Below are 13673 nucleotides of genomic sequence, written 5' to 3'. Positions count from 1 at the left end.
CAGTGGCGGCCTTAGGGGGTGGCGAGCAGGGCAATCGCCCGGGGCCTCGCTCTTGGAGGGGCCTCGCGCAACAACCAAGTAGAAAAAAGTTGATATTTAAAACTTTTTATTTTATCCTTGGCTATTAGTTATAACAATAAAATAAATTTAATTTATAGTACAGTATATATTAATATTAATAAGTGCCTACTATTTCAATTCACATACTTTGCACAAAGGACAAGGGCCTCGCAAAGATCTGCCGCCCAGAGCCTCGCAATGGATAAGGCCACCGCTGACTCGAAGGGTCTAACTCGAGACTACCGATTATGTGAGTCATAGTAACACGAGTGAGTTCGATGACGTCAGTTCGAGTACAACACGAAAAACTCGAGACTAAGGACCCTGGCTGCTTCTGTGACTTGATTTTGAAACGTTTTGTGTAATTTAAACTTTTATTTTTAACGTAAACATGCTTTATTATTGTTAGTTATTATTAACAAGTTATTAAAAAGATTTCTAATAAAAACTAAATGTTACCAATACTGTATCAGTTGATTTCAGATTTTAATATATTTTCAAGTTTTTCAAATAATTGACTACTAATCTGAACTAATGACCTTTTTGAGCCCGGGTCCGTTCCGTGAAAAACCTTATTTGTAAAAGTACAGAATGAAGAACACGTTAGTAGTTCCGATCGAAACTGTCTCGGCACTCGGTGTGGAACGGTTCCGACCGGAACTATCCACCTTTAGTATATATGCTGTGACAGATTGTTGTGTGCTTACTTATGGTAGCTATTTCTGATGCAATTGCTATTTACAGTAGAACCTCGATTATCCGGACCTCTATTATCCGGATTGTTCAAAATAAACAAAAATTTTACGAATTTGCTGATTTGCACTTGGCGAATTACGATACTGTTTATGTACTGTACGTGATGGAATGCATAACTTTTTGTTTCAACAACGTCTCACCCGGCACAGTGGCCGTAAACTCTTAAATATATTTTGCGTCGTAATAAAAATATAACTTGACATACGTATTTATAAATAATTTTTATTCAAATTACATCATTTCTATGACCAAGGGCGGCATAAGGCATGGGCAACGTGGGCCACCGCTTATGCCTGGCGGTCCGAAGGGCCTCGCGTTTCGAAGGTTTATGCATTACTTAAAAGTCGCGAACACAACGAAAAAATTTTATTCGTCATAAAACGATAAATAGATTGTCAAATTTTTATTCATAAAAATGCAGTTTCAACTGCTTTTTATTTTATAAAATCCGTCTTCTTGGGCTACCAGAGGGCCTTTTAAAATCTGTCTTTTAAAATCAATAGGTAGTCCGTTAGCGTTGGTCAGTAGTAGTCCAAATTCAATACGAACGTTTGTTTCTTGATAATTTGATTACGGTTTAAATACAGTATTTACTTTTAATATTATCGATATGTCATCGAAAAGAAAACGTGTTGTATTATCATTAAAAGACAAATTAAAAAATTTGTTTCGATTATCCGAATTTTTCCTTATCCGGACTACCTTCATCCCCCATTAGCCCGGATAATCGAGGTTCTACTGTATTTAGACTCGAGTGTGCGGGAATTGTCACAGGAGCATAACAGGAATTTCACCAAGTTGCTGTGCAGTTAATTGCACGGCAAGGTATAAAAAAGGATCCGGTATCACTTTTCACCGGTAAGTTAGATATAGGCCTAGTTGCTCTGATACCATATCGTCGGTTGGCGATCAAAATCTCAACTCCTCCTGGAGAAACATTAAACTTCCCTCAGAAGTCTGTTATTACACACTATGTATTGTACGAGGGCAAGGTGAAAAGTTCTCGGCCTAGTAGTGAAAAAATGAGTTTTTTATTTTAAAAGTGCATTTATTTCTCAATGTAGTCTCCCTTTAGTTCAATACACTTTGTCCAACGTTTCTCCAATAACAGTATTCCATCCCTGAAGTGCGATTCTGGAAGGTCTTCAAAATATCCATTTACCGCTGCTATCACCTCTTCACTTGATCCAAAATGTTCTCCCGCCAAAAATTTTTTAAGATTTGGGAATAAATGAAAGTCAGAGGGAGCCAAATCTGGCGAATAGGGAGGATGTTCCAATAATTCATACTTCAAATCCCTCAATTTTCCCATTGCCAAAGCACCTTTGTGAGCGAGTGCATTGTCCTGGTGAAAGAGGATTTTTTTCTTTTGCAAACCAGGCCTTTTCTCTCTAATTTTTTCATCTAGCTGGTCAAGAAGATGTGCGTAGTATTCCCCATTAATTGTTTGACCCTTTGACAGGTAGTCAATTAAAAGAATCCCTTTGGAATCCCAAAAAACACTAGCCATAACCTTTCCAGCCGATGCAATTGTCTTTGCTTTCTTCGGTGCAGAGCCACCAGCTTCTACCCACTGCTTGGACTGTTGTTTTGACTCAGGGGTAAAGTGGTGAACTCATGTTTCATCCATCGTAACAAATCTGCGCAGAAAATCAGTTGGATCCTTCTTAAAACGGCGCAAACATTGATGAGAAAGTCGATTTCTCATTTGTTTATGATCAACATTTAACAAATGCGGCACCCATCTTGCGCAAAGCTTTCTCATACTGAGTTCTTCGTGTAAAATGTGCCTTACCCTTTCTTCTGAGATGCCTACAGCCTTAGCTATCTCATACACCTTTAATCGTCGATCATCTAGAACAGTGATGGGCAAACTTTTTAAAGAGCGGGCCAAAGGAAAAGAAGAAAACTTTAGGCGGGCCAATATAATTGTAACCTAGCGCTGCATCTGAAAATCCAGGTGGCGCTATAAAAACATGTGCAGGCCGTCCGCCATATTTCTTTTTCTCTCTTTCCGCTACGCTACGCACGACGAGTGGATGTTCTGTACCGAAGCATGCTTGTAACCGATCGAGCTTTTACTCAATAAGTGTAAAAGAAAATTTTGTACATGATTGTAAATAAACTTTCATGGTGAGATATAAAGCTTCGGTTATTTTATATAATCAACGAACACTCAAGTTAAGTGGTGCATCAACCACCACAGTTTGTATTCTTTTTTACTCGTCAGATTAGGAATAATGTCGCGCGGGCCGGATAGAACATTTCAGGGGGCAGCATCTGGCCCGCGGGCCGTAGTTTGCCCATCAATCATCTAGAACCATATTGTGTATCTTCTCGATATTTTCTTCGGTAGTTGCAGTTTTTGGCCGTCCTTCACGTGGATCATCTTCAATCGATGTACGACCACGTTTAAACTCCGCTGCCCATTTTTTACTGTTGATAACGAAGGTGCAGACTCCTTATACACTTTTACCAACTTTGGATAAATTTCTGTTGGCGATAAACCATCCAAAACGAAAAATTTTATGACGGAATGATATTAAAGTTTATTCATTTTGTCAAAAACACACACAATGCTTACTTTAAACAGCCGTATAAAATAAACTATTTGTCTGATCAAATTCACACTTGGTATTTACTTTTGTAACAAGTTTGGAAACAACCAGACGATACTTTCATTTGTAGTAGCGCCATCTATGGGTTAGGCCGAGAACTTTTCACCTTGCCCTCGTACTATGTTGATTATTTTTTATTTGTGTTGAACTAGGTTTGACTGGAGAGTTTTACAGATCACGGAAAACGTGTTTCATTATCCACTAATGCGGCAATTCAAATTTGAGCAAATATTGGAGTTACGAAGTTTTGAACGCCGACCGATGATACAGTATTCTTTCTTGTACATAAAACCATCACACGATGGATATTTTCTCGACAAGTTTCCTAAAAACAAGCAATACGTTCATCGGTCGATTGTTGACAGCGACAGGAAACCAAATAATAGTAATGTTTTTTGCAGTCAGCACTTTTGAAACTAACTGTTTCTACACAGAACGGATAAATCTATTTGCAGAAACATCGGTTCCTACAAAGTTTGATTTTCCGTAGCATCTATAGAGACAGCCAGTAGATCACTAACTCGAATATCTTTGACTAACATAGATGATGATACCCAACAAATTGACGATACCTACGATAAGCGGAGTGTGCAGCAGCAAGATGAAACTCAAATACCTCACCCACCACATCAGATAATCAGGCTCATCGTGGTCTTTCTGTAAGACAAATGTACCGTAACCAAACTTGTTCATTTTAAAAGACAATAAGTTGCGTTTATTGATAGATTATTGCATTTGAAAATATTTATATGGAGTTGTCCATAAATTAAGTCCGCGTTTTTCTTGAGAATTTTACTCCCCCTTTCGCTCTCGTCCCAGTTTTTCCAAGTTTCCGTAACTCTCTCTCCTCTTTGGACGTCCAACAAAACTTCGTAAACCTTTATCACTTTACGAATGATAGATAACGTAAGTAGAAATGAAACATACAAGAGAGTTGGAAATAAATATAATAAAATGCATAAACTGTACAAATTTTAATGAAATATACGGACGTCCATTGAAGCTCAACCGCTCCCATCTCCCTTGTCCGATTTTTGCGCAACTCGTCTTAATCCCTTTCCCCCTCTTCCAGTGTGGCTATCATTTATGGATAGCTCCTATAAACGGTTCTATATTATCCAGTTCATCCATTCCACGATTTACAACAAATCTCCAGGAACCAATTGTGTTCATAAGTCGAGGAGCGCCTATACAGTCGACCCCCCTATAACGTGGGTTCCTATAACGGAAATTCCTATAACGTAGCGAAAAAATTGTAGCAATATTCGTATGAAGGAACTCCTAAAACGTCGTTGCCAACTCGTGTCCACCGCGTTTCTTTATGCAGCGCTGGAGAAGCGCTTTACAGAGAACACACTGAAACTTGTTTCTAATTGGTCAACACTGCTCGTGACGTCATTTCGCTACACTCTCGCTACATAAAGAAACGCGGGAATCGCGACATGATTGATAGAATCTGGACCAATAGTGGATAAGCAGCCGAACTACTTTCCTCCGCCCTGCGCCACGCTATGGAGAGTTTAGGAGCTAAATTGAGTTTGCTATCGTCTGTACAGTATTATATATAAATTAGGTACTGTATATATAATTATATATTAACTTATTGTAACGAGTTTCTTGGTGTTCTCTATTCAAGAGTTCTTGACGTTCTTCTGTCGTCAGATCCGTTTCAGGTTCCATTATGAGCTCTTCATTGTTCTTTATTTCTCAGATGTGATTTTTGTTATTCCTTTAGCTGCTTGAGTCTTCTTGATAATACAGTATCTTTCTNTTCTTATTCAACGGCCATAAAAATTATTTATATTAATGATGTCTCCAAAGGTCAAGTTATTTTTCTGCGAAAAATTCGTTATCAGATATCGCGGCCGCCGTTTCGTGCGCTGTTCCGTGACGAAAACAAGCTTGAGCAACGGTGTAGTCGAACGGTGCACACTCGGTAAGTAATCCTATAATTTTTTGTTTATAGCATAGTTTATACGGATTATTCTCAAAAAAAAATTATACGTGTTTTGGAAATGTTGAGTGGAATTAGTCAAGAATTGGTTAATTTTATAGAAGAAAACCTTTCAAACAGCCTTAGTCCGTAAACTTCACACGTGTCGGGCTGCGATTAGCTCATGTATTTAATGATTCCTACAACATAAAATTCGATTAACGTGGAACGTATCTAAGCGTTATAGGAGGTCTACTGTATTTCGTATTCCTTAATTTGGTGAAATGTTCAGCCGATATGAATAATAATTTAACTACTACTCGTATTAAAGATTAGTTTAATATTTTTCAGAGCATTTTGACTATTTCATTGATTATTTATCCGTTCTGAAAATTAGTGATGAAAATTGTGAACAGTTGTATCTGTATCAGGTATTAAGTATTTCCTGCGGATGCGCAGCTTTCTGCCTTCGTGTCATGGCTGATGCACGTTCAATTTGCTTTAAATATGGAGGCCTGGTTTAACACATGCGACTAAATATCCAGATGGCACAACGCGCTGATTGGTCGGCTGAATGACGTCAACCTACTGGAAATGTTGATCAATTAGCCTAAACTTTGTAAGAGTTTTGAGAGCGGGCAGACGTTATAATTATAGACATTTCATCTAAAACTCGATAAAAGGCACTTATTTATAATTTCACTAGCTCTTGTGTGTATTGACATTAATGTTAAAATTATTGAAAAATTTTCAATTAAACTAAATTACGTAACATCAAAGATTTTGAGAGAGTTTTAAACATCAAGAAGTAACTTTTATCTGTTTTTTATTTCAATAAAGCATTTTTGTACATTTACTATAATAATAAAATACAGTAATACCTCGACTTACGCTACCCCGACTTACGCGAACCCGGAGTTACGCGATTTTCAAATCTCGTGGATTCGTCTTTTGTTTGAGCGGCACGCAGTTCTTGATTACTCACTCCCCCCACACTATTGTTCAGCTTACATTGGGGACAGCTTACATGTCAGATGTGTCGCGCGGAATCGACGCATAGTTACAATTTATTTTGTGTTATTTATTTCTGTGTTTGTTATATCTACGGAGACTCGAGAGACTCTATATGGTGATTTCTTGTAACCGTGAATGAATCGAAAGACGTGATAAGATTAACGATAACATTTATTAGCTTACATACATCCCAATTTGGATTTTACACAAATTGCGAAATTATACCCCGACTTACGCTAATTCGACTTACGCGGTTATCGCTCGGTCCCACCTATCGCGTAAGTTCGGGGTATCACTGTAATCAAAAACAACAAATGTAAATTGCAAATTAAGTTTTTTTTTACATTCTTTATTAGCCAATACAATATTTTTAAACTTACAAAAACTTGTATTTAATGTTTTATATATATTACAACAGAATATGCTAAGTGGAAATGCAGATTAGTTAACAATTTAATATAATTTTCACCTAAACATAATTCATAGTTTTTAATGCATAATTGTTAAAACATTTTAAATAATAAGTTATTTTTTCTACAAATTCTCTAATCCATTGGTTTGCTTTTCAAATCAAATCCCGTGGAAACTTAAATATAGACACTGAATATCACTTCGCTTAATATTTTCCTACGCAACACAAACAAAAATAGCTTACTATGAAAACATTACAGTACAAATGCAACATTACTTTTTCCTGGCTCTTATATAGAGGGGGTGCAGTCACGTGATATAACGTCATCGCTCCGCCCACCAAAACAATCGTCCGCCATATTTGTTGCTTATTTGACGTTTGCTCGCTCGTTCACTTATTATGTCAACGTGGAAGAAAGGCATCTTACCTGGCTATGCAGCCGATTTAAAAGATAATGATTTGGTAGAATATAAAGAAAAAATTTCTTTTATTGGATGGGATCCATACGAAATGAAATCAACCGATTTTTCATCTAACGATTTAACCACGTGGCCCACTATAGAACATGGAGACATAGTAAATTACTGTATTTAGTTTTAACAACTAACGCTGTCACACTAGATCAGATGAAGGCATACAAATCACTCGATGCTCATAATTATTTGACAAGCGGATTTATTCATCGAGAAATTTTATCAAGATCCGTTCGTAATGATTTAATTTTGCTTGTAGGAAAGGTACATATCTTCATTTCAGACTCCATTTCTCATAACATAAACTGTGTTATATAAAGACGAATTTAATTTTATATTTAGTCACATTTTAAGTTGATTAAGTTGTATTTATAATTACCATCAAATTTTTTCTTTTGTCCCCATGGTTTTGTGTTGTGCGAGTATAACAACCTATTATTAAGATTAAATTAATTAGCCTAATAAACCCTCCTATTTATTATTGCCATATTTATCATATTAGGGACTGACTGGAGCAAAATAGACTAAATTTTTACAAAAAAATAGCCTTTAATTAACCACAATCAAATTTTTAGTAGAATGCATTCTCAAGCATCTCATCGGCATATTTCAGGCACAAAGACCCCACATCAGCCTAATACATCCATACAGAGATGCTTGAAATGCATTCTACTAAAAATTTGATTGTGGTTAATTAAAGGCTATTTTTTTGTAAAAGTTTAGTCTGTTTTGCTGTAATCAGTCCCTGATTTGATAAATGTCGCTATAATAAATTGGAGGTTTATTAGGCTAATTAGTTTAATCTTAATTTATGTTGTGGGCTAGAAGTGTGATTTAATAATCTATTATTGTTTAAATATATTATTAGAAGTAAATAACACAGTTTCTTACATTGTTTTTGTACACAGGTTAATCACTCAAAATCTACGGCAGCCAGCTTTAGTAGTGTGGGTTTTAGTTAAGAAAAATGGAGAGGTGATAACTGGGCATTGCAATTGCGTGGCTGGACAATCTTCATCCTGCTCTCATGTTGGTGCTATTCTTTTTGCCATTGCAGAAGGAATTAAAATAAGGAGCTCCCAGACATGTACTGACCGATCAAATAATTGGATTGTGCCACATGTAAAAGACTGTGGTTACAAACCACTACGAAAAATAAACTTTACGTCAGCTGCAAATGCGAGCAAACGGCAATGCCTTGACGAAAAAAATATACAGAAACCTTATTTGTCAAGTGATAAAACTTGGATTACTTGTATAAACAAACCTAGTAAGAAAGAATTTGAGCAGTTTTTGAAAAAAATTTCTGTTCATAATCCAACTGCTGCAATTTTGTCAGTGATGCCAGGTTACTCTAATTCTTTTACAAACCATGCCAATTCATCATTCCATAAGAACCCACTCACAACTCTATTTGATGCCAAAAAAGCTGCTTTACCCTGGGATCAGCTGTTAAGATTTTTTTCAGAAGTGAACAAACAGGAATATTTAACAACTGATTGGTTTATTGATGCTGTTGAAAAATGGTTTAAATTAGCCACATCGAGGCATCCACTTTTTGCTCTAAGTATGAATACAGTACAGAAGTATGAGGAATTAATAACATTTTAAAAAAATTTTACTTTGTTTAAAACTATGAAGGTAGGAGATAACTCTACTTGGAAACTTTGCGGATTGCTGGTTACGACTCAATCAATTTTAGATAATGTCTTAAATAAAATATTTCAAATCAATTCGTTTACATAAATTGATTTGAAATGTGAGGGAAACCGTGGGTATACGATAAATTTCGGTATACTACTTAATCTGCTACAACAGGGGTGAGCAACCTTTTTAATCAACGGGCCAATTTAAATTTTAAAATTTTTTGGCGGGCCACACATAAAGTAACACATTAATAATTTACAAAACTTTATTTATAATAAACATTAGAATAAAAAATATAAAATTTTAAAAAAAGTAAAGACTTCATATACAAATTTTAATGCAAAATAAAAACAAACAAGAAAAGAACAGAAAAACGAATTTACTTGAAATTTTTAATGAGAAATTTGGCACTGTTTTTTCGATACAAGCTGATCAATATCAGCCGGAATTGATGAGGTAGCTACACGTACGCAGCTTTCTAATCGTGCATCACTCAGTCTTGATCGGTGGTCATTTTTGATTAATTTCATGGTTGAAAATAATTGTTCGCAAACATACGTACTTCCGAACAGAGACATCATTTGCTTTGCATTTTTCGTCAAAAGCGGAAATTTCTCAGGGCTCACATAAGATTTATAAAAATTTTCGATGTTTACTGAGAAAAATACATTTTTTAAATCGGTATTATTCTGCATGTCAATCACTTCCATTTGAAAGTCTTCGGGAACTGTATCCACATCGATATTAAATGGCGAGGAAAACATTTTCATGGAAACCGCTGTCTTCTCAGCTTTGAACATTTGGAATCGTAATTGAAATTCGTTGATTAAAATGTCTATATATTGTGCGTATTTTTGAGAAGTAGTAACGTTTTCTTTTTCTAAATGTGGAAAGTGAGACACATTATTCTGCAAAAGATGCTGTTTCCACAATTTTAATTTGCGCTCAAAGCCCTGAATTTTATCATACAAATTGTGAATAAACTGTCCTTTGCCTTGAAGTTCCACATTAAGATCATTGAGATGCTGAGTCATGTCGATAAGAAACCCAAAATCGCACATCCATTCTTTATTACCAAAATGAGGAAAGGCATATCCCTTCATATCCAAGAACAATTGTATTTCGCTTTTTAAGTTGTATACTCTTTTTAGCATTGCACCTCTACTAAGCCAACGTACTTCGGTATTAAAAACCACGTCGCCATATTCAGTTTCTAAATCTTTCAGGAATTCTTTAAATTCACGGTGATTTAACGCGCGCGACTTTATAAAATTGATTAGTTTAATTATTGGTACTGTGACATTTGGCAAACTCAATCTTTTCGCACACAAATTTTCCTGGTGAATTATGCAGTGGTTAACGAATATTTCCCTTCCTGTGACCTTCTTAATGTCTTGAAATAGCCTTCCCGATACTCCTACCTCCATGCTTGACATTGCTCGTGCTCCATCTGTCGATATACCAATAATCTTTTCTAATGAAATTGAAAAATTTTCCAACACAGACTTTAGTTCATCGTACAGGTCTTTGCCGGTTGTAGTCCCTTGCATTGGAATCAGTGAACACAATTCTTCGGTAATATTAAATTTGGTGTCAATACCACGTAAAAATATAGCCAGTTGTGCTGTATCGCTAATATCGCAACTCTCATCAAGTGCCAAAGAACAGTATTCGAATTTTGCAATGCGTTCACGAAGCGTTGTTGCTATGTTCTCGGACAAGTCTTCAATTCTCCTTGCAATGGTGAATCTTGATAAACTAATGTTTGAAATAATATTTATTTTATCAGGAAATGCTATTTCTGCAACAGCAGTCAGACATTCTTTTATCATCTCTCCATCCGCAAAGGGTTTCATTTTTTTTGCCAGTATTTGACTGACAACAAAACTAGCCTTTACTGCCGTATTTGATAAAATAGCTTGATTTTTAAAAATAGCCTGTTGTTTTCCCAAGTTTTTCTCCATTTGATTAAACTTATCTATCCGGAGTTGTCCTGTTAAGTTTTTATATTGTTGTTCATGTTTTGTATCGTAATGCCTTTTTATGTTATATTCTTTTAATGTCGACACAGTCTCTGAGCATATTAAGCATACAGCTTTATCTTCGACGAAAGTGAAAAAATAATCAAATTTCCACTTTTCTTGGAAATGCCTGTGCTCATCCGCAACCTTCCGTTTTTTTGTTTGCTTTTCCGACATGCTATTATGGATTAAAAATTTGAAAGTTAAAAAAATTTGTAGGAAAACTTAATTTTGAATAAAAAAAACTCTAATATTACCTTTTTGACAATAATATTGCACTCACGCCTTTCAAGAAACACAAGAATTGCTAAAATTGCTAGTTAACAGCTTACCAGTCTGACTGATTGTGTGACAGAAGCAAACACAAACAAGCACAGACGCGGCGCGTTCGTATTGCATGTTTGAACAAGTCGCCGACAAGTGAGTAATTCGTCACAAAAAATTGTTTCCGTTTAGTATGTACTACCATTTTATTATAAATAATTTTATAACAATATATTGATAGGAGAAAGTCGATAAAATAAATTCAATTTTAAAAATGCTTGGCGGGCCGCATAAACATGTTTAACGGGCCGCAAGCGGCCCGCGTGTTGCTCATCCCTGGGCTACAGGATAGTACAGTAGAGCCTCGATTATCCGACCGTCCTAGTCGCAAATTTCAAATGTCCGCTAGTAATGTGGCGCTACGATATTTGGCTATGTCTTGGCTACTTTAATATTATTTTTACGTGTTTTAGCTGGCAACACTCATTAGACCATGAAAGGGAGCCAGTATTTAAATGAGGCTTAATTTTCTAATTTTTAACGATACAATAGCGACGATTATTATTTAAAAAAATTTTTGTTAGGCTTAACATCGATGAAAATTTCAACGCAAAGTAGGTTAATAGCGATATACTAATTACATGGGATATAATAATATACTACACTAATAATGGATTTTTTCATACTTTTCGGTTATCCGACCAACCCCAGTCTCCAATTGAGTCGGATAATCGAGGCTCTACTGTAAATCCTACCCACTTCGTCACTGGATGGCTTTCAAGAAAGGGTATGACTACAGATCGTCAGATCCTAGTCTAGTCAGGATTCCTGACACCAATTAGGATTAAAGTATTCCGGGGAGGACGTGTGGTCTCCCGATAAGACGTCGGCATATATTTAAAAACAACAATGAGGTCATTTAAGAAAAAATGGAATCAAATTTAATAAAACAAAACGATAAACATAAAATACATAGCTGGGATTGACTATGGAACCCTTAATCCCTATCTCCCACGAGACAGTTTACAAATTAAATCTATATTACCTCGTTGGACATTGGTAGTAACACAGCTGATCCGCTTAGCTCTTAGGAGTGGCCCGGTGACGATGGTGATAACTGAAATCTACTGGATATGGAAGAGGAGAGTGAGAATCAGACAGGCACCGTAAACTTTGGCGAGAACTGTCCGGAATGATTGGAAATCAGATCATCTGATGTGTTAATCGGCCAGATGGTGAGAAAATCAAGATAAGGTGCAGTTAAAGGAAACTTAATTTCTCTTTTGCCATAAAAGTAGCGTTGTTGACAGGATGTGGCCTTACTTTTGCGTCTTTTATTACATCAATTTAATAAAATATTAAAAACAATTTATCACTATTTCTGCTCCAACACGACAATAATAAATAATAAAAAAATATATCTCAGTTTAACTTAAGGTTGTGGGATTATGAGATTTAAGTATTAGAAATTTGTATCCTATGAATATGTCCTGTCCAGATCTCCACAGAAATATTCTATTGGCAAAGTCCCTTGTATCATCTCTTATCTATCCCTACCATTTTGCATCATTTGAATTTGTCACATGATATCAGCTTATATTTTTCTTACTTATGTATCAAAAGCATTATCTATAAAGACTTTTCATGTTTTATTAGAGTTGCTGATCATTTTAAAATTACCGTATAGAATTTAATAATTTAATTTTCTGTATGGTAACTACAAAAGAATTATAAAAAAAATTATATTTATAACGTCGTATAGCCTTAAATCTTCATAAATCATCATATATTAAAAACTATATGGAAAATTAAGTACACATGACACACACAAGTCATTTTGAAAATTTATTTACAACATATTACACCAATTTATATGGCTAATCAACTCAAAAAATGAATAATTTGTTCATAACAGATAAAAAAAATTTGATAAATCAGATTTTTGATATCGAAAGAAGAAAGAGATTAACAGAAATTATATTACAAACATATGAGTGCTGATGTATATGCACAATGAGAATTTATATATATAGATCTTACTTGTCTTTATACATAATACGAAAATATTAAAACTTCACGTAAGATAATGAGGACATAATCAGACTACAAACTGTTTTCTCATTGTCTCTCTTCTTAAGGAGCTTGCAATTGTCATCTACTGTCTACAGAACAATTGACATATAAAATATCTGTTTAACAATGGACATAAAGATAAGTTTGCCAACAAAATCACATACAAAATAATGTTCCTTATAATGCATATACACAGTAAAGGGTGTGAGGTCATAAAAACTTTATTATAAAATCACAACGGAGATGGAAAGATGTGGTTAACGAGACAAAAATAAATAAAGTGTGGGAATGTATATGTGGTGCAACACGAATTTTTCGTCGTTTATTCAATTGTTAACAATTAATTTCTTTAAATCTAAAACAATGTCTGCGACGACCCTTTGTTACTCGTAACATACTTTC

The 13673-nt window shown here is 35.2% G+C and overlaps 1 protein-coding gene across 1 annotated transcript; it reads right to left on the bottom strand.

The window, feature by feature from the left end:
* Positions 1-9225: 9225 nt before the first annotated feature.
* On the bottom strand, positions 9226-11177 carry LOC111641356 (general transcription factor II-I repeat domain-containing protein 2B-like). The gene has a single exon (XM_023387497.1). The coding sequence runs from the start codon at positions 11109-11111 to the stop codon at positions 9306-9308; it is 1806 nt and encodes a 601-aa protein (XP_023243265.1). The 5' UTR covers positions 11112-11177; the 3' UTR covers positions 9226-9305.
* Between the last annotated feature and the right edge of the window lie 2496 nt (positions 11178-13673).

This window comes from Centruroides sculpturatus, unplaced genomic scaffold, assembly GCF_000671375.1.
Source record: "Centruroides sculpturatus isolate CEXI.00-Female unplaced genomic scaffold, Cexi_2.0 scaffold1419, whole genome shotgun sequence".
In the NCBI taxonomy this organism is placed as follows: domain Eukaryota; kingdom Metazoa; phylum Arthropoda; class Arachnida; order Scorpiones; family Buthidae; genus Centruroides; species Centruroides sculpturatus.
This window is presented reverse-complemented; position numbering and strand designations above follow the sequence as displayed.

Coding starts and splice junctions, on each gene's coding strand:
- LOC111641356 (XM_023387497.1), bottom strand. CDS start 11,111: ATGTCGGAAAAGCAAACAAAAAAACGGAAGGTTGCGGATGAGCACAGG.